The sequence below is a fragment of the Thermobia domestica genome, chromosome 3 (assembly GCF_964235325.1).
Source record: "Thermobia domestica chromosome 3, izTheDome1.hap1.1, whole genome shotgun sequence".
Classification (NCBI taxonomy): Eukaryota; Metazoa; Arthropoda; class Insecta; order Zygentoma; family Lepismatidae; genus Thermobia; species Thermobia domestica.
Genome location: NC_137456.1, coordinates 276204402 through 276226493, shown reverse-complemented (window position 1 = coordinate 276226493; position 22092 = coordinate 276204402). Strand labels below are relative to the sequence as shown.

Genomic DNA, 22092 nt, shown 5'->3' with positions numbered 1-22092 from the left:
TGTTAAATTTAATATTAATAATTTGATCAGTTTATTTTCATTTCTAAAAGTAAATCATATCAGAATTATTGTAATCTTCTGTTTAGTCAACAAAAAACTGTTGTTTCTGTTGTACATTTTCAGACAGCTTGAGTAAACATGTACATCTTTATTGTTATAGCAAAAGTTACCAATAAATGTTAAGACTAGTCTCCTTTCCTTCCTGGTATATTCCCTTCTGTATAGCCAAGAATTTCCTCGTTCATTGTACGTAAGAGTCGTTGTCCCGTTCTAACAGAGCGACAGAGGACACGTTTTCAAGGAGTAATCGTTCTGAAAATTCGTTAGGTGTAACATCGAGGAAAGATACATTCAATACCATTGGAGACTGCTTCACTCCACCTTTTGAGTTGTAGTTCTGAAGGTACATCGCCACAGAAACAGTCTAGCAGAACATTAATTAATCATGCAGAGATGAAGAGCAACGCTCACCGTATATTCACTCCAACGCCCTTAGCAGCTTGGCAGGATTTGATTCCAGATATCAACCAGCTTCAATTTCTCCAGTTTCCAACCAGAGTGGAAGACGCACGAAAGATTCCATTCGCTATTCCAGACAAGGACGACGCCAGTCACCCAGGAACTATTTAGGCTAGTGCTCATCCCCTTATTTTAATAATCTTTACCTTTCTCACGTCACGTCACCTCAAACACTGGGTTTTCTGACCATCTCGGTCAACTCTTCACTATTAAGCCCGTCTCACACGGATCTGAACTAAGGCCTCAATCCAGGCTACAACTTAACAGTGTTGCTTAACTCAAACTTCCATACAATTTCTTTTATCCTGAGGTGATGTAGGGGTCTCAGACGATCCTTAAAACTAGGAAGGTTTTACCAGCAGAGCCTCTCGTGGTCGGCGTGTTAAACAGACAAAAACACTTGAAGAATGTGTTACGCACAGGGCAATCAACTGTCGTAATTGTAAATATTATTGTTTATCTATTTCAGAATATGAGTTCATCCGAAGATGAAATAGCCGTAGCAGTGATATCTGCTCCGTTGTTGAGACAAAATCCGCCCTTCCCTCCCCCCAAAAAACGAGAGAGAAAGAGTAAAGAGGAGCTGCTGGTCAGGGAATGAATTCTTCGTTCCAATAATGCACAGTAAAGCACCGTATTTTCAATGGTGAATAGTGAACTACATACAGAAGATCCCCGTTCCTACAAAAAAAAAAAAAAAAAAAAAAAAAAAAAAATTCTACAGAGTGGACTATTTGGAATTCAACACGCTATTGAAATTAGTAACTCCGAAAATTCGGCAGCGAGATACGAACAAGAGGGAGTCTGTATCAGCTGAAAAAAGGTCTGTAGATCCTTGTATCCACCAGATTGTAGAACTGAAAATCAAAGACTTGTCCACATATATAAATGAGGACAGTTATCAGGCGCGGAAAGCTAAAATAAAAAAAGAGCAAATTTCTAGTATAGGTACTGAGTGTATCCGCTCAGCTCACTACCCACAAAAAATGCCCACGTAACCCATAAAGTAAACTTATACCACGCCGCGAGCTCCTCTCATGCACTACACCCAGACTTTCTGTATTGTGCCAGCATTGTAGAACTATTCCCTAAAATTGCACGACGGGCACACAACATTGATGACAATTAACTCTCATTGTTTCTGTTTCTGGTGCTGGTTTACTTTTCGCGTACCATACCTGAATTTTATGTTTATATGTGTAGAATTACTAGTGTAAAATTATTACAAATGCTTTACGACGGATAAAATAAGTGAGTTCATATGAAAGATACCTGTATAAAAACTATTTTCCACCAGCGGTGAATTTCTACACAAGTGTACAGAAGTTGTATTTTGTTTACAAGTGAAACGCTACTAGTACGAAACCTTGATAAATGCTATTGAAACTCATATCACTGCCAAAACCCACTCGTTTCCACTACCCTCGCTTATGCGGATACCCACCTTCACTGACGCGACCCTCGCTAATACTCGGGACCCCCCAGCTTCGGTTAGATAGCATTCGTGCTTTTTAGTGGCGACCTATCGCAGGTTGTTTTGTGTTTTTTGGGCTGTAGTTTTTATGCATGCATCCGGACCCTGTATTTATAGGCAAATAGTAAAGGAATTATAAATTTTCAAAAATTGCTTATGATACCCCCTTGAATTTTAACTATGCATTGTGGATATTTTCATGTCGCCCAGCACAAATCATTTAGAAAACAATAAGAAGGAAATTAGTAAAGGAATTCTAATTTTTGAACAATTATTTCGAGTGGTGCGCCATAAATAAACCTGCACGCTTTTTTAAAACATGTTACATTTTTTGGTATACAAGTTGCACAACATGCTTAAATAACCTATTTTTATTCTTTTAAAAGATTTAATTACATTTGTTCACACCTGTTGTGTTCGGGCGGACACTACTTACTTCACTGCATACCTTCTCTAAGGTCTTTATTCTTGCAGTTTTCTAAAATAATATAAATCGTGCTTCACATTATCTAAAAATTCATATTTTTCATATGATTATATGATATTATTAATGTTTCTCTTGTCCAGGCAGCATTGTTTTGAAATTACAGCGAGAAATAAAGTTGAATGTCGTCAGGCGTTACTCTTTTCTGATTGGTAGTTGTATGCAAGTCCAGAAGAAAATAGAAACTGCTTCTATTTCTTCCAAGTCAGGACCCAAATAAAGACAGCAGAAAATTTCAACCTGACCTAAGGGCAAGTTACCTCTCACACGATCGTTAAGTAAGGTCGTGAGTTTTAGATCGTGAACCACAGCCTTACTTCAGTCCCGTCTGAGATAGGCTTTAATGTACCAATAAATAAAAGTACGTCTTTAAAACGGAAACAAGAAAAAATACACGCATATCGGCGGAATTTCAATACAAATAATATTATGCACTTTAAAATGCTAATTAAAGATGAAAATTGGGAAGAAGTATTTTTGCACAATGACGTAAATGAAGCCTGGAACGTTTTTCTTGATAACTTTAGTTACTATTTCAATGTAGCTTTTTCCAAAAAGTGTGTTACTTTACAAACAAAAGCTTCCAAACAATGGTGTACTCAGGGTATTAAAATTTCCAGTCAAAAAATGAAAACACTAAACTTGTTAAGGAAGGAAGGAAATTCTACTGAAACATTCGAAAAATATTACAAGAAATATAAAAATATATATAAACCTGTAATTATAGCAGCAAAACAAATGCACAACGAAACTATAGTACAGCATTCGGCTAATAAGACCAAAGCGTTGTGGTCATTAGTTTAATAATGAACTAAATATAAATCAAACAAGAGAAAATATTACTGAAATAAAACACAATGATGAAGTAATTCATAACCCACAAATGATTTCAGACACATTCAATTCTTATTACACAAATTTAAGTAGAATATATGACAAACACAAAAATAGCAACCAATTTGGGAAAGTTAACATAAGAAATAATCTAAATTCAATGTATATATATCCTGTAAATGTGACCGACGTAATTAAAATTATCAATCAAATGAAAAATAAATGGTCAGCAGGCATTGATGAAGTCCCTCCTGCGCTTATCAAAAATGTTGAAAACAGTTCTCTAGCTGAAGTTTTATGCTATTTAATAAACCTTTCTTTCCAAACAGGAGTATTTCCTGATAAATTAAAAGTTACCAAAGTTAAACCAATTTATAAAAAGGGGGATAAAATGGATATCAGTAACTATAGACCGATTTCTCTTATTACAACATTTGCGAAAATATTAGAATTAGCAATGAACAAACAGGTTACACTGTATTTACAAAGTACTGGAACAATTTCAAAAGATCAACATGGATTTATTCATGGAAAATCAACGGAAACCGCTATTTACCAATATCTGAATTACGTAAGCGAACTACTGGATAAAAGAAATAAGTGCATAGGATTGTTTTTAGACCTTACAAAAGCGTTTGACTTAGTGCCTCATAGAGAACTTTTATATAAAATAGAGAAATGTAGAATAAGAGGAGTAATAAGAAACTGGTTTCGGTCATATTTGAGAGATAGAATGCAGGTGGTGGAAATAACTAGAGTAGATGGGAGAAATCCAAAATTAACAACTTTCACATCTACAATGAATAAAATAAAATGCGGCGTACCACAAGGATCAATTCTTGGGCCATTACTTTTTTTGCTATATATAAACGATCTCCCGGATAATTTAAACTTTGCAAAAGCCACATTATTCGCGGATGACAAGTGTAGCAATAACAGGCGAAAACCATCAACGATTAAATACTAACATAGAAAACACCGTAAAACAGCTAACGAACTGGTTTGATCATAATAAGTTAATAGTAAATTCAGAAGAAACCTTATCAATAAGCTTTAAATTAACAAACAACAATCTCGATCAAGGAAGTATAAAAATAGGAGAAAACGAAATAAAACAAGTTAGTTCTGTAAAATTTTTAGGTGTACATATATCAGCAAATTTAAAATGGGATTATCATATAGAAAAAATTGCGAATAGGTTAAGAAAAATGTGTTTTGCCGTACAAACCATCAAAAATACTATAAACCGAAATACAGCAAAAATATTATATTACTGCTCATTTGAATCTATATTAAGATATGGATTAATATTTTGGGGAAATACTGTAAAAAGTAGTAAATTTTTGTTCTTCAAAAAAGAGTTGTACGAATCCTAGCTGGTGTAGGACCCCGAGAGTCCTGTAGGAAATATTTTAAAGAACTAGCTATACTACCTTTACCAGGTTTGTATATATATATATTGCTTAATAGAATTTGTAAGATCCAATATAAATGAGTACACAACAAACGGTGACGTGCATGGTTATAACACAAGAAAAAAAGACTAATTTTCATACACCAAACCATAGAACAGCAATGTACGAAAAGGGAGTAAAGTATGCTGGTATTATGCTATACAATAAGTTACCAAACAAATTAAAGGTAATCAAGTCTAATGTTACATTCAAAAGAAAATTAAAAGAATACCTATTGTCACATTGCTTCTATACAATAGATGAATATAATCAGTTAAATAGTCACAATGTAAATAGTAGTAGCAAAGTAACAAGATAGGTTCATTTATGTATAAGGTATGCTGTAGTATTGGTATAATGATATTTCAAATTACTGTAATGTATAAATGTATGAATTATGTTTAACAAATGTGTCTAATATATGTACTGCATCAATTAACCATGACGAATCCCATGTACTATCGGAAAATTATTTCCAAGTTTGTACAGAATGGAGGATAAATAAAATGAATGAAATGAATAAATGAAACTACAGTAAGACTTTCGAGTATCCGACTCTCAACTACCCGGCCTAGTTTTCTTTTGTCATAATTAAATGAGGAAGGCAAGGCGTTGAATTGGCAACATTGCCAAGGCATTGGAAGCGGGCGCCTGCTACGATCCTCCTACGTGTCGTGTGCAAAATACAAGTTGTGACAAGAAAAGAGCAGCGTTCTGCTCCTTGCTCATTGTTGCGTCAGTGTGTAACGAACCTCAATACAGTACGCTTGCCGCTGTTCCTGATTATAACTGTACAGTATTGTACTCGTAAATTGTTTTTTGGTATGCTTAATGTTTTTAAATCTACTACAGTGAACATCGGCCTATCCGGCCTGCCCTTCTGCCATATTAGGCCGGATACTCGGAAATCTACTGTAGTCTCTTTTTTTATATAAAATTAAACCATTTGAATTTCATTGCATTCAAACGTACCTCTTATCAATTAGGTTTCGTGCAGAACATCAGTTCCCATCCTCATGTTTTACCCTTAGTTTAGCTTTTAGTAGTTGTAATCTGAGCTAATAACTGATTCCCTGCCCACGGTACAATATCGTTCTTAGTGTAAAGTCCTTAGATAATTTAATATTGTGCAATACTCTCGCCTTTCGTTTAAAATGAACCTATTAATTTATATAATTTTTTACTGGAGACTGAACCATTTACTAACACCATCAAACAGGTAAGGAATCTTCAAACTTCTTATAACGCACGGAATACTTTGTGGAAAATGTAGTATCTGCCAATAAATTCCCCTTATTTGAATTTGCAACAGAACATGCATTAAGCAGCTCTTTGTAGAATCGGAAAGATTATTCCAAAATTAATTGTTTTCTTTGCAATGTTACCTCTTTCCATTTAACAAATACTTATTTTCTTTTAATTTTTTTCATTTACTCCTTCTCTGCCTTTAAAAGTAGAATAAAGGAAAGAGGACTTAACTTGAAGAGAGAGAGGAAGGAAGAGACAAAGAGAAAAAGAAACAGAAAGAAAGAGAGAGAGATGAGAACTTGCAAGACAAGGAAAAGTGAGAGAAAAGTTCTACTCCTTTTTTTTCTTACCTTCTTCATCTTCTAATATTTTTTTCTTTGTTACTCATTTCTCTTTCCTTTTTTTCGTCTGCTCTCTCTCTCTGCTCTCTTCATTCAAGCTGCTTCCATTCCCTTCTTTCTCCTATTTCCCCGGATTGTAACTGCCTTTTTCCCGAAACATGAATAAAGAATGTATCCCTGTCGGAATCGGTCAGGATAGGAAATAAAGAAAGATGAATGTGAATATTTTATATAGAGAAGGCGATGTTCAGCAGAGGACAGACAGCGACGCAACTATGATAGTTGTCGCCCGGGGCAAGATTTCTCCTTAGCGCCCCGTTCCCCACACATCAACCAAACGAAAACGCTTCCCAAATACACCTGATATTGGCATCACACAGTAATTCTCCTATTTCACCTTTTTTTTCAAGTGGTAAAGCTTGATTTCAAAATTGCAGTACATAATTTAATTTTTAGTGCATGATAAACACCAAACTAATTAGTATTTGATTGCCAAATAATCTGAGAGTAGCAAGCTTGACATATTCTTGTAGTCTTATCATAATACTTGCAAACTACAATGTTTTTGCAATTATATCGGGATGGGTATGTGCGTAGAATGAATCAGCAGTTTGTTGCTTTAGAATAGAATATTTAACTATGGCAAACAGTCAAGTTGTCTCGAGTATTATACTCGGAAATTTTTCAAATCTCTTAAATTGATCTCTTGTTAAATGAAAATACAAAAAGTTGGAACTAAAAATAACTTTTGACTCCAAAGATTTTTACAATGTCCTCAACAGATAACTTTGAAGCTAACTTATGCTCTATGGATATGATCCTAAGATTGGTGAGTCGTCGTTGTTCTGTTAAGTTTCAGAGGTAAATTTTTATGATCTTTAGTTTGCTAAAATTCCTTTCCTTGCCTTATAGTGAAAATAAATATTTACCCCGTTTTGCGCCCCCCATCTGGCGCCCGGGGCATAAGCTCCGTTTGCCCCCCCCCCCCTAGTTATGTCACTGAGGACAGAGAGAGGTCACTATCACCTCATCCTCTCTCTTTCGCTGAGAGAGAAGAGAGGGATTGTTGAAGATAGTAAAATTTTCACAAAGAATGAGAGAGAAGATTCAAGTTATTTCCCTGAGAAAAATCGGGAAAGGGTAGTTCGTTTTTTTTTTTTTTTTTAAATCAATCTTTCTGTTTATTGGAAATGTTCTATGGTACTTCCGTTTCCTCGCACTGTCAACCAATTCTTTCTTTCTTTCTTTCTTTTCTTTTCTTTTTTTTTTCTTCTTTAAAGGAATGGTCGGGAGGCCTGGCAGGAAAGAGAAGGACGAGGCGAAGATTAAAAAAATGAGGAGGAATAGTTCGGGTTCAGAGATAAATAAAAAATAAATTTAAAATTTTTAAAAAAGACAAAAGAGAGAAATTTTCCTAGTCAGTTTCGCTTCCTCTTTTCAATCTTGAGGAAGGGCTGTGAAGAATATGGGGTAGAAATAAATGTGCTGGAGATGAAAATTGCAAAAACCAGTTTTGAATATCTTTCTTTTTTCTTCTTAACTGGGCCAAAGACGAACATGTAACGAAAAAATAAAATGTTTTAGCACAGAATACTACGGCATGCTCAGCTCCATCAATGTTGCCAACTCTGCATATAAAATGTCGCTCCTTTTTTATGACAACAGTGTCGTTAGTTCACACTTTGCCAAGCTTTCTCTTACGTTAAACGAACAGGACACAGAGGAAACAGAATAGGACAAGTGAGGGTCAACAGAAAATTAGACGCCGATAATGAGAACACCTAAACATCTAAAGAAATTACGAATTCACTTACCCACATACTGAGCTAATTGGCAAGAATCTAGTTTATTAGCAATTAATTCTTCTCTTGTGGGAATATTAATTCCCATGTAGCAAGGATATTTCAATGGCGGTGATGCAATACGCACATGTACCTGTAAGGAATAATGGAATTCTGATAATATAGTTGCTTTACCTTCGAGTGTTATTAAGTCAATGCAAACTTTATGATGTATTACTTAGTAATCTCGAAAAGACTGAGAATAATATTTGAATATGTTTATTGACACAAACAGCATTTCTGCCACAAATGCGCCAAAAAGAAATAAAAATAAGTGAAAATGAAAAGAAAAAAATATGTATATACAAGTATAAGGCGCACGAAAGTAGAATGTATGCATCATGCAAAAGTATAAAATACATAAATATACACAATATTATTGAAGTGGATTACAAAATATTAAAATAAAAATACATTTTATAAAGGAGAAACATGTAATATCTTTTACAAGCTGAAAGCATAAGGCACATGCAAGCAGAATATATATACACATCATGCAAAAATATTTAGTACCTAGGTATTATTATTAATATTATTATTATTTTTATAACTAGTTGAATAGAGAAATAAGATCAAAGATACCGGTACCTCTATGGACATTAATATTGAAACCGGAAATGTTAATTGATGTCTATCACTTTCAGTTCCAATAAAGGAATAAAATCAAAGGTGAAACATATTCTTGCCGTATTGAATCCTTATTAAAAAACTAGTTATCGCTATCTATTTCCGTTTTATCCATTACGCGCGTTTTATCCATTATCAGTGTTATAACCGGAAATTGTAAAATTTTACCAATATCTGTTTGAATATGTAAATAAAAGTAGAGACAAAACTCATTCTTGGGACGCTGAATCTCTGTGAAAAACTCCTTTTCGATAGATCTTATATATAGTTTTAGCTCTATGAAAATAAGTACTGAAATCGTAAGTATTAGTAAATTTTAACCAATTCCTGTTTCCGTAGAATGTTGCAAAGAGTCATCATATGTTTTCAGATGCTGAATCGTTTGCTAAAAAACTCGCTCTCGCTATTTGTTACCGTTTTCGTTCTATAGCGATAAACGTTTAAACCGGAAATGGTTATTAACCACTTCTGGTTTGAACAGAGGGTTTACGGAGATGGAGCATATTCTTGGAACGCTGAAATGATTGCAAGAAACCGCTTTCAGATATCTCTCACCATTATTGCTTTATGGAAATCAGTATTGAAACCGGAAGTAATAGTACACTTGACCCACTTCCGATTTTGGTAGAGCATTAGGAGTGGTAATAATATGTTTTCTTGAGACGCTAAATCGTTTGCAAAACACTGCTTCTCGTTTTCTGTTATCGTTTTCGTTCTATGACGATAAGTGTTGAAATCGGAAATGGTTAATTTGAATCACTTCCAGTTTGAACAGAGGGTTTACGGAAAAGCTAGAGCCTATTCATGGAAGGCTGAATCAATTGCAAAAAAAAAATCACTTCTTGATTTTTTTATGCTTATTTATTTATTTATTTATTTATTTATTTATTTTACCGCTTTTCCTCTATGACAATCAGTACTGAAAGTACAAGTAATAGTAAATTTGAACCACTTTCGGTTTTGGTAGAGTGTTTCGGACACTCATGATATGTTACCTTATGATACTTAAACGTTACTCGAGAATACTCTCATTTGTATGCAAAACAGGCAAATAAATAAATAAATAAATTTACAAAAAACTATTTTCGCTATGTTACTGTTTTCTATGGCGATAAATATTTAAAATGGAAATGGTTAATTTGAAAAACTTCCAGTTTGAATTGAAGGTTAACGGGAGGTGTAACCTATTCTTGGGACGCTGAATCGATTGGGAAAAAAAATCGCGAGATTTCTTACAATTTCTGCTCTGACACCTGTTGACATATGGACCCAGCCGTTCTTGTAAGACTTCCGACACTTACACATAGCATATTTCGGAAGTCTAATGATGATGATGATATTATTATTATTATTATTATTATTATTATTATTATTATTATTATTATTATTATTATTATTATTAATATTAATAATAATAATAATAATAATAATAATAATAATAATAGTAACAAATAATATTGAAGTTAGCAAAAAAATTAAAGGCATCCTGTGACGGCTGATTATATTGCTGTACTCGCTTAAAGTTAATATTTTATTTCGATGGCTATGTCTGCGGTTGTGTGTTCAGAAAGCTGTACATTAAATTTAACGTTTAATAATTCGTTATTAACTGTCGCGGATTTACAGTGTGGATTAGTTTGAAAGTATTATGCTTCCTCCACTGTTTAACCAGGTCTCCTTTCACTAAAACAGAAAAATCCACGAATCATCACTAGCCTTATTCATTTTCTAAATTCAGAATGATTCAAAGTTCCTTATATACTGAGCAGTTATTGGAACCGTAGCAATAATTTTATTGGCCTTCAGAAACTGAAAGACTTTTGCTTGCAGGACAGCATCTGTGGTATCAATATGCCAACCCCAACCAAGATCGACAACGTAAAAACCTAAAATACTAATAAGTTTGGTTCAGAACTAAGATCAGTCAGTCATTATTACAAACTGCCAGGGGGAAAAAAATCCTGTAATTCAGTATAGTTACAATTGGTCAAACTGAGGATAATACAAGGTACCTTACTATCCATCCTGGAGAACAAAATTTATCCATCTTTTAGTATAATGATGTAAATTAGTGGAAAGAGATCATCTTTTTGTGTATTCCGACGAAATTACTCTTTAATATACTTTAACATTCTGATATTAGTTTTAGGGAATGGTCTAACATAAGATTTAGAAAACTTCTTTCAATTAATGTACAAACACAGCTTTCTTTTCCAATATTGAAGTTGAGCTTGGACGCAGAATCCACGTTAGCAACTTGTTCTAACATAGTCCTTGACAGTGCAAGAGTTTTACATAACACATTCTGAGCTGAAGCCTTGTGGAATATATTCTCAATAAATATTCATTTATTTTTAAATAATAATAAAAAAAAAATGCACAAAAACTGAAATATTACTGGTTTCATCTGCTATTAAAAAAAAGTAGGTATGTTGCAGTTCTAATATACAGGGCAAGTCAAAATCAAAATCATATCTGATTTCAGAAATTTATTCTGTGAACTCTAATGAGCTTATATTATTGAGATACACGTGCTAAGAAAGGTGAACTGTCAAAGTTCTTTCCAAACATACTACAAGTTTTCTTTGTGAGCACCTCACGTAACAAGACACACATCAAGCCGATAGTCTACGCAAACTCGTTCCACTATCTACCAGTAGCCAGTCGAGTTTTTTTTTTTTTTTTTTTTTTTTCAGATGCAGTCCGAATCTCTGTAATGTTCATACCACTTACAAATGGCCTTCCCCGTAGGTGGATCTCTTCGATATTTGGTACGAAAATGCCGTTGCACACCAATCACATACTTGTTTACACAGGGCCGGCGCTAGCAGTTTTGCCGCCCTGGGCGAAACTTTCACATGCCGCCCCTTTAATTCCGAAACCTTATTTTGACAGAAGACGTTCAAGTGTCGCGAAAAAGTAAGATGCCCTATTTAAAAACATGTATGAAATGGAAAAATAAATAAACAATTGAACTACCCTTCTCGAATGTTTACGTAATATTTAAACGACTACACGCATGACACAATATTCAGTATGCTCGATTTCGCTGTATATCTGTGATATGCAGAAGCGAATGCAAAAATTAAAAATTTTAAAAAATATATGTTTTAGTCACGACTAAGAATTTTAATTTTTAAGCTCATTTTATATCAAAAAGGTGTTTCCAATAGAGTATGGAGAATGAAGATAATATAGTGAATCAGATATTACGGCAAGCTAAGTGATTAACCTAAGCCTTATAATTTACTGAATACAATGGAGATACATAAAATGTAACATACCTTAATTGAAAGAAACTTTTCGTGCTTTGATATGAGCAAATTTCTGTATCACATTCGAGTATTCCAATGTTTCTGCCAATTCGTGTTCTATTCACATCGTCGCTAGACCATTCAAGCGTGTTTCAGACATGGAAGAACGTGGATAGTTTTTAATAAGCTTAAGTTTCGAAAAACTTCTTTCTCCACTTGTCACTGTTACCGGTAAGGTTAACAAAATCCTAAGTGCCACACTGACATTGGGAGCAAAGTCGTGTTCCTTAATTAATCTTAAGGGGGCGCGGTGGCTCAGTAGTAGAGCGTTCACCTCAAGTGCTTGGGGTCCCTGGTGCGATCGCAGCTCGCGCCGTGTGGACTTTGTGGTGGACAAACCGTGCTCGTGAGTTTTCTTGGGGTTCTCCCGTTTCCTCCCACTTTCTTTACTTCACCATTTCATTCATTTCTCATCTTCAACATTTCCTTTACGTCCCAGCACCAGCATAACCGTGGGACGTAAAACTCAAAGGTTTCATTTCATTTCATTAATCTTAAAATCTCTTTTGATGAACTTTTAGGCTTAATTATAGCGGATAGCGCTTTTAGTTCATCTTCCAAATCACTAGGATTAATATCTTTCGATTCTTCGTGTGTTAAAATGCTGGCAAGTTCAGTACAATTTTCAGACAAAAGTTCAGGTAGCATAATATCTTTAAGATTACTTATATCGTAAAGAAAATCGAAATACTCGCTGTGATGTTTAAGTTGCTCAAACATCTCTCTTAAAGCTAACACAATCACGTCTAGAACTTAGTAATAAAAATCGATCTTGTATCTTATTTGTGGATCTTTAATTGCTTCATCCTCTGACTCGTACTGAAACACTCTCTTCTTTCGCCTTCGAGCCAGTGTAGTACCTATCCATGGATCATCCATATACAATGCTGATGCTAACTCCATCGCATAAACTAAGTAAGAATGAAACTTTATATCATTTCTGCCTCTTTCAAAGCACTCAGATATATTTTCGAGAAACCCGACTGCATCCAACACATGAGAATGAATGCTTTGGGGACTTTTGCTTACTATGTTTACGTGGAGTAAAATGTCATACCGGATATCAAGTGAGCAAAGGAAAGTATAAGTCACGGAGCTGGTTTACTATATACAGAGCATCGTGGGTGACTATTCTATCTGTTCTATTGTTGTTACTTATTTGAAGTAAGGCATCATAAGCCTCCCCTATTTGATATCTAACGTAAGTAGAGTCAGAGCATCAATTCGGCTCTCCTACTTTGTGGTGCTTAATGGTTTTAAAGTAAGACTACTAATATGATCCTTTAGTATGGCCCAACGTTGAACTGACGAAAGAAAGAAAGAAAAAAAAAAAAAAACTTTTTAACTATACAAAAAAAAAAAAAAAAAAAAAAAAAAAGAAAGAAACGGCGTACTAAGATGCTGTGGCTGCATCGTTAACGACAAGATTTAGTGAATGACTACTGCAAGGAACGTAGAAGACTCGGGAATTCATTTCTAAAATTCTCTTCTGAATACCTGAATGTTTGCCTTTCATATTGGAATCATTGTCATATCCTTGGCCCCTTATGTCTTCGATAGGAATATTCATTTCCTTTAGCTGTTTAATTATTTCTTCTGTCAGTCCTAAACCAGTGGTGTCTATTATCGGTACGAAACTAAGAAAGTGTTAGCAAATTTTTACGAGGTATTCTCCATTATTGTGTGTAATTTGTACACAACGAACGATTATTGTCATGTGCTCTGTAGCAGAAAGACGGCAAGGGAAATATTGAATGAGATACCTGTGACTAGTAGTTTGATAACTGAAAATGAAGGGAATGTTCTGAATTTCATGAATGTGAGTGAAGTAAGTTCAATTACATTCTCAGTTGAACACAATTTTATTTTTCCATGTGGGCCTATAACGAAGCATTATATTTTGATAATATTCTTTTCTTTTTTCAAATTTTGCCGCCCATTGGAGTTGCCGCCCTGGGCAGTGGCACGGCTCGACCCCCCCCCCCCCTCGCGCCGGCCCTGTGTTTACATGATAATCAAGCACAAAGAAAGATCTCGGTTCTCCAGTCAACGCTATTTTCCTCAGCTGCTCGCTGTTAACTCTTAGCACTACAAAGTGGAAAAACTGCATGCAAAGTACACTTTGAAAGTTAACCTTTCGAAGTGCATTTCTCGCACTAACATGTTCATTAGACTTCATAAAATATCATAAAATAAATTTCTGAAATTGGGACTATCATCTTGTCTTATCCTGTATTTGATCACTTTTCGAAATAGGGATTAATACTCAATGAATAACAATTCACTTTGTGTGTCATGAAATCCACTTTTCGAAGTTCCTGCTTATTTTTGCCCTTAAATTGAAAAGTTTTAAAATTAACTTGAATCATTTGTGTATACGCACAGATCGAGATTCCATGTTTTGGAACAAACATTGTAACGAGAAATTAAGTTTGGAAAATAAACATTTGTTTCATTTGCTTCAATGTTTCATTTGTAAAGCTTACACCTACATCTACTATATTATGAATACGAGCTAGTAGTTTTATTGGCACCTCTGCACAACTTTTCAGATTCCTTCAATATTAACCCCATTTTCAGAACTCTTCTTAATTCGTAATTTATCTACATCCAATAATTACTTGATACTACCATTGCATTTAACGCTAGCAGCCATGAGTATCTCTCTCTCTCTCTCTCTCTCTCTCTCTCTGATGGTGTAGTTGCTAGTATGTATGCCTTTGGTATACGTAGTTCAGGGTTTGATTCTCGGTGGGAGAGCACAAAAAAATAATTTCACAAGTATTTAGTTTCATTAAATTATCCGTCTCCTTTAGCTTCAGAAGTCTAATCGTAGGACGTTAAACTTAAAACTAACAGTCACGCTCTATACACTTACTATAATGACTCCATACGCGATTAGAGTCATAATAACGCTTACTTTTCTCCTTTCAAAATTTCTATTTTAGTTATTCTTTTACTATTACTAATATTTTGAATAATAATAATAATAATAATAATAATAATAATAATAATAATCTGAGATGAACCGAACTCAGAAATTGCCAGCGAGCAAAGCTGTGAAACGCAGCCTCTGTTGCCGAACCAAGCCTATCTCTGGCCGAGATCAGCCACCAAATGTAGCGATTTTTATTCCTCGGACAATGGGCTACTTCCCAACAAATTTCGTTCAGAAATGTCGCCAGTATTACCAAGAAATAACGTACCATATTGTAATGTACCACGTGCTCCTGTTTATAAACAATTACATATACCTTATGAGACGACGGAGACTGCAGCGACACCAGCAGTCACCCAGTGACGAGGGAACAGCAGCGCCACCGCTCACCCGGAGCACCTATATAACCAACACGATTTCAACGACAGCTACCACTCTGCGACTAGTCACCCCTCCTTTAGCTTGTCCGGAGCTCTAGGAGATACCCGACCCAAAGTGTTCGGAACTCTAGGCATTTCCTTGCCTCCCGCTTACGTTACTTCGGAGCTATGTCGGAATTCCTAATCTCCGTCACTTAACTTGCTTCGGAGTTCTGTGACTTCCAAACCCCCTCTCCGATTGCTTTGTAGCACTGGGGATTCCTAAACCATTTCACCTAGCTTGCTGTGGAGCCCTGTGGAGGGCCTCCCCCAGGCTGCTCGGGCCTTGGGTCTACTTTCTCTACCTTGTATTAGAAAAATTGCATTATTGTACCATTCTTGTAGGATACTGTTTGTAGTGGATATTATAATAAAAACCGGTACTGGGATAAGATTCCGGACATATAATTTTACTCTACCACGCTCTACCTACTTCCTCACAGGAGAATTTTACAACATACACACAATATTATATATTTTGGAATGTATGGAGACAGACGCCTTCAGTAGAATTACTGGGGTGAGATCAATTTAAAGCAAAACAACTACAATAATAATAATAATAATAATAATAATAATAATAATAATAATAATAATAATAATAATAATAATAATAATAATAATAATAATAATAATATCTCGTAATAGCAATAAAACAGTTTCTGTTTGTTACGTTACCTCCTTAACGCCAGCGTCCTTAAGTAGTTTAATTATAGGTCCCATAGTGTTTCCTCTTACTATTGAATCATCAATCAGAATGAGTTTCTTTCCTTTCACATTTTCAGTTAGAACACCGAACTTCTTTGCTACCCCTAGCTGTCTCAATCGAGTACTTGGCTGGATGAAAGTTCGGCCCACATACCTGTTCTTACAAAGAACCTCAGCAAATGGAATTCCAGACTAAGAAAATGAAAAGAAAAATCGCATGTTAATCAACAGAATATAAGAAATATTCAATTGTACATATAGTCCGTGGTGAAGTTGTATTTCCTGTGATATATACAGTGTTTTTGGTTTTAAATATATTTTTAGAATAAACAGATGTATACTTTAAAAGGATAAAACCAAAGCTTAAGGCCGAAGTGATACTTATTTTCATGAATGTTTTAAGCTAAATCTAAAATAGTAATTTAGTGTTATATTAAAAACTAACGAATTACACATGATTACCTACAAATGACAACTTCGTGTTTTTTGTTTCATTATTCGACAAGTTTCACATTGGATCTGGCTAAATTTTGCTTTCTGAAATTAATTTTTTTTCACATATTAATAAACGGTATTTCAGGCGTACCCGCACAAATACATACTAGTAATGTAATAATCATATGATATATATTTTTACAATCATTGACTCAACTAAAGCAATTCAAGATTATGGTTTTACTTTCTCCATCCATCTACAAACTACGATTTTAAAGAGATAATTAAAACAAATTCTATGCTCTTATTTATTTACGGGATCGCGGCCTTGGTAATTCACTGAAATATATTAATAATTAAGTTATAATGATAGAGTTACAATAATTCAACTACAGCGTGTTACAGATTTTGATAGCATCACGTTTCAAATTAGTTCGTCTTTCATTTACAATTAGTCCGTACTTTGTACCTAGGAGGGAGAAGGTTGATTCGTTGTTGGTATTACTAGTAGACAACCATAGCTATGGAAATGTATTAGCTACAAACTGTCTGCAATTATCACTCCCGACTTCTCTTATAGTTGAACAAAAATAAATCATCACCGGTTTCCATAGTTTCACAAGATTATTCCATGGAAATCCAAATAAGTTGTTTAATAATGGGCTGGTAAATCCTTTCTAAAACGTGAAGGAACTTGAAAATATTTCCATGTATCATCCAGCTGGGAGTTCTTAGTACATGTCACGGCCGAATCAAATAATTTGTCAAGTATTTCACAGATTTCAGTTATATTGTCTTCCCGGACATAAATACAGTATTTTTTACAAACCTTTCTCCTAATTTTTGAAATCAGATACTATTATAACGCACTTTAGTCACTCATTTTTTTAACCAAGAGGCTATTCCTTGTGCTCAGAAAAATGTCCAGTTCAAATCAAGTGCATCTTTCATTTTATAATTTGACATCTTTATGCTTATTCGAAAACAATTTCAACTGTATGCAAAATAGGTCAATAAATAAAGGAAGAAAGAAGTAATATGATTATTCATTTGCTTACTTCCTACTCGGAAGATGCCGTGACGCATCAAGATCACATACCGAAATTCAACTTTTTAATCCAGAAATCCAGTCCACAATCCTCCCAGGATTAGATTCACTAACTTAGTACTTACTTGCTTCGAGTAACCATGTGCTGCAGCGGTGCCGGATTCAGGTACTGAACTAACAACATCCGCATCTACATATGCTTCTTTAGCTAATACTCTGCCACACTGCATTCTAACTGAATACACCATCTGACCTAGAGGACCAATGGTATTTCAATAAACACATAAGGTAAATATTACGGTTACTCATACTCTGTATACCAGATAGTATCCCTAGCAACACAGTAGGCCCTACGTAGGATAATCGAAGAGAATTAGTAATTACAAATATAAAGTTAAAAAAATATGCTGGCTTAACGTTAAGTATACATTGGCAACCAATAATTTGACGTCATTTATCCCACAGTTCCGACCTCGCCCTTCCAACCGCAATTTCCCTTCTTTCGTAGTCGTTACGTTGACACTTGAGTTTGTTGGCAAATGTTCGGTCCTATGCGGCAAATTACAACGTAGGGCCGCATTGGCAGTTGGCTAGTCTACCGTTCGCCACTGTTGGGTCTACTGTCTGTACTGCTAAGGACCGTAACGATCTATGACATATCTGACTGAAGGGGGAAAATAGAACAGGTGAAAATAGAAAATAGAACGTCTTCGATTATTAGTGATATGAAATGTGAACGTGAAATAAAAACAAGAATAAGAATGGCGAACAAAGCCTTTAGGAGAAAATGCTATTTTGTGGAACCTTGAATAAAGATTTGAGAAAAAGACTCAAATGATTTGTGTGGAGTATTGTACTGTATGGAACAAAAACATGAACATTACGCAAAAGTGACAGAAAAATGACTGGAAGCTTTCGAAAGGTAGGTGTGAAGAAGAATGGAGAATTAGCTGGGTCGAGCAGAAAACGAATGAAAGGGTATTAGAAATGGTAGAGGAGAAAAGAATAACTTTAGATATTATTAAGAAGAGAATTAGAAACTGGTTGAGTGGCTAAGAAGGAACTGTAAATCGTGAGGAACGTGCATTAAAACAGAGAAATCGTATGTGAAGACTAAGACGTTAGCGAAAGACCATGGAGCATGGAAGCTTCTCAGTTGCCACAAGTGACCTGCCAATAATGGCAGAATACCTACGATGATGATGATGATGATTATTATCAGTACAACGAAATTTTTAAGATATCAAAATTTTATTTGTTGCATTACAACTCAAACACGGAATTATTTTTGGTATGATGTTATCACGAGAGAGCAAGAGAGAGACGTGACAACATGATAATAGGTGGAAGTGGTAATAATATAAAATTTAGCAACTACATTCTTCAACACTCACAAAAAAATAAAACCTCTGTTTAGGGAAGAAAATCGTGAAAGTACCTGTAATTACAGGCCCATATCTATGCTACCTGGAATTGAGAAAATACTGGAAAAATTACAGTATACACGACTTTTGTCTTATACTACCGGGTTTCAGCACGGGTTTCTAAGAGGAAGGTCTACAGAAATAGTTATTTTTAATTTCATTGAAAAAGTACGATAATATCTAGATAAAAAGGAAAGATTCATGAGTATACTTGTAGATTTATCGAAGGCTTTTGATAAGACTCACGATTTGTTGCTTAAAAATCTAATTACACGGTATAAGGGGTAAGGTATATTGCTGGTTCAAATCAAATCTCTCAAATCGTAAGGAAGTTGTTGAAATCTGCAATTAAAAAAATAAAATAAAATAAATAAAAAAAACAATTTCAGCTATCTTTATCAGGTGAAAAATACATTATTCATAGCGAACCACAGCGTTCGATGTTGGGGCCTTTCTGGTTCCTTTTGTATGTGATTAATCTAGAACTGAATATCCGATTTGACACCATAGACAGACAAGTCTTTTGGTAACTGGAGAAAAAGTACGTGGGGAAAATCAGTAAATAAACGTTAAAAAAATGTTGACGTGGCTGCGAAACAACAATATTTTAAATGTCAATAAGTCATAAGCCATTGATCTTCATCAGCACCGCAGGAATATTTCGGTACCTCCGATCGCTACTTTCATAACAAAGATAAACTATTTGAAATAGATTCATTCTTAGTAGTAACAACCTATTATAATCTCACTTGGAAGAAAAATATAAATAACTTCGTTTCTACATTAGGTCGCCTCTGCTTCCAATCAGGACTATCAAGGAAAAGTAAATCTACCAGCAAATAAGGCTCACACTACGCTATCCAATCGGTATGAAAATATGGTATCATATTTTGGGGTAATAATAGTGACTTTATTCTTTTAATTTAAAGACAAAGTAATCAGGATTTTACACCGAAAAAATGAAAGAACTTTCTTTTGACATCTGTTTAAAGATCTTGGTATTTTATCATTAGGAAGTTCGTATATACCATTACATGATACAAATATAAAGCTGAACTGTGAAGATTTCGAATTAAAGATGTACAAACTCATATAATACACGTAGAAGACATGATTTTCACACTGATCAACACAGAAGTAACACATATCAAAAAGATTTAAGGTATAGGGTAAGATATAAGTTATCTGTTGTAATAAAAAGAAAAAAAATATAGCTACGATTAATAAATTACTTAAAAGATATCTCGTAAAGACTTTTTTATATTCTTGATGAACTATAACTTTGAATTACTGTAGGAACATGTAATTATGTTTGTTAATTGACAAATCCAGTACCATGTATATGATCCAAGAAGCAACAATTGGAATTCGAACAGATACTTCCTTTGGAACATTCAAAGAAAACCTGTGTAAATTTAGCCGAGTTTCGCAGTCGCTAAACACAAATCAGATACTTGTCCTGAATGTAAGTGTTTAGCACGTCTATGAGAAAGAATGTATATACACAGACGTACCTCAGCTATCAGCTATCTTTCGGTGAGACTACTTCAGCTCTACCGCTACACATTTACTGAGAGTTTAGATAGCAAAAGAAACTGGCCTTAGTAAATAAACGCAAGAAGTACTTATCTTGGTCTTTTCTACATTGTTATTATGAAAAAATAATCATCAAATTTTTGGTGTCTTCACTGACAGTATTGTAAAGTAACAAGGTAATTAAAAATGTATTAGTAGGAACTGGATAACTGGATTATTGATACTGGTGACAGTTATATACAATAGCATACTGTAAGTTAGTACATTTAACTCATTCCATTCCATTTATCCTGTCCTGAATAAACTCCTTTTCTTTATCTGCGTCCCGACAATAATGTCAGTGAAGGGAACGAAAATTAGGTGATCACTTAATCTGTAACAGTTTAAACAATAACAAGATGAGCATTTAAATTTATCTATAAGACAAACTTTCAAAGCTGTTTACGTTAACGTCAATTCTCAAAGACTTTTCGATGACATTATATGCGCCTTACAGAATTTATATTTCAGAACTAAATTCTTGAAAATTTTATTATATATATATATATATATATATATATATATATATATATATATATATATATATATATATATATATATATATATATATATATATATATATATATATTTCATTTTAGTTGCGAGATGGCCGTAAATAAGACATTGAAAAGCTCCTTCTGTCTGAATAGTCATTCTGATATTTCTCCTCGAAAATTGTTGTTATTTCTCTGGAATGGCATATGTTCGTTTTTTACTGCGTCTTCATCATAGATAAATAAATAAATAAATAAATAAATAAATAAATACACTCACCTTCAAAAATACTATCTGCTCTGGCAAAATAAACGTATTCGAAAATACAAAAGGCTTGTGTCTTGAATGGATCCCTTTCCATTATGTACATCGTCTTCACACGATTCTTTGTAATTTCTACAATTTCTCCCGGTCGAACTTCCCGGACAAACCGTGCTCCTATTGAAAGAAAACCACAAGATTCGGACGAAATTACGTAGCCTTCGATCTCCTCTTCTCCATTTTCTTCATTTTCATTGTTGTTATCCGAATCATCTGAAATAAATCACAACAAAATTAGTATATGGTTATTAAAATGATGGAAAATAATAAAACTTTTGTTATTAATAAGATATTGTGAGTTGAAAATGTCTCTGCGCAATAAATCTTTCAAAAAGTGAAGGAGCGGGTTTTTTGAATGTGTGGAATGTGACGAAGTATTTTTGAAGTCTTCGAGATCATTTTTGTGAAATCTGTTTTTAATTTGGTCAATCGGTTGAAGTGTCATAATCGACAAATTATTAATATGCTTAGTTATATCTAGTCGGATGTCTTAGTTACCAAAGTCACCAAATATCTAAATTATGCACGTTAAAGAAAATTTATATGTTAGTTACTCGAGCTACTATTTACTCATACAACACACTGCGTAAAAT

At 34.2% G+C, this 22092-nt stretch overlaps 1 protein-coding gene across 2 annotated transcripts in view; it reads right to left on the bottom strand.

Annotated features, from left to right (window-relative positions):
- LOC145681070 (amidophosphoribosyltransferase-like) overlaps positions 1-22092 on the bottom strand; it is a 172264-nt gene that overhangs the window by 1780 nt on the left and 148392 nt on the right. For both annotated transcript variants that reach the window (XM_081752427.1, XM_081752426.1), the window contains exons 6-9: positions 21458-21712; positions 17810-17937; positions 16172-16393; positions 8169-8289 (exon numbers count right to left, since the gene is read on the bottom strand). In XM_081752427.1, the coding sequence (XP_081608553.1) occupies positions 8169-8289; positions 16172-16393; positions 17810-17937; positions 21458-21712 (726 nt within the window). The remainder of the gene's footprint in view (positions 1-8168; positions 8290-16171; positions 16394-17809; positions 17938-21457; positions 21713-22092) is intronic.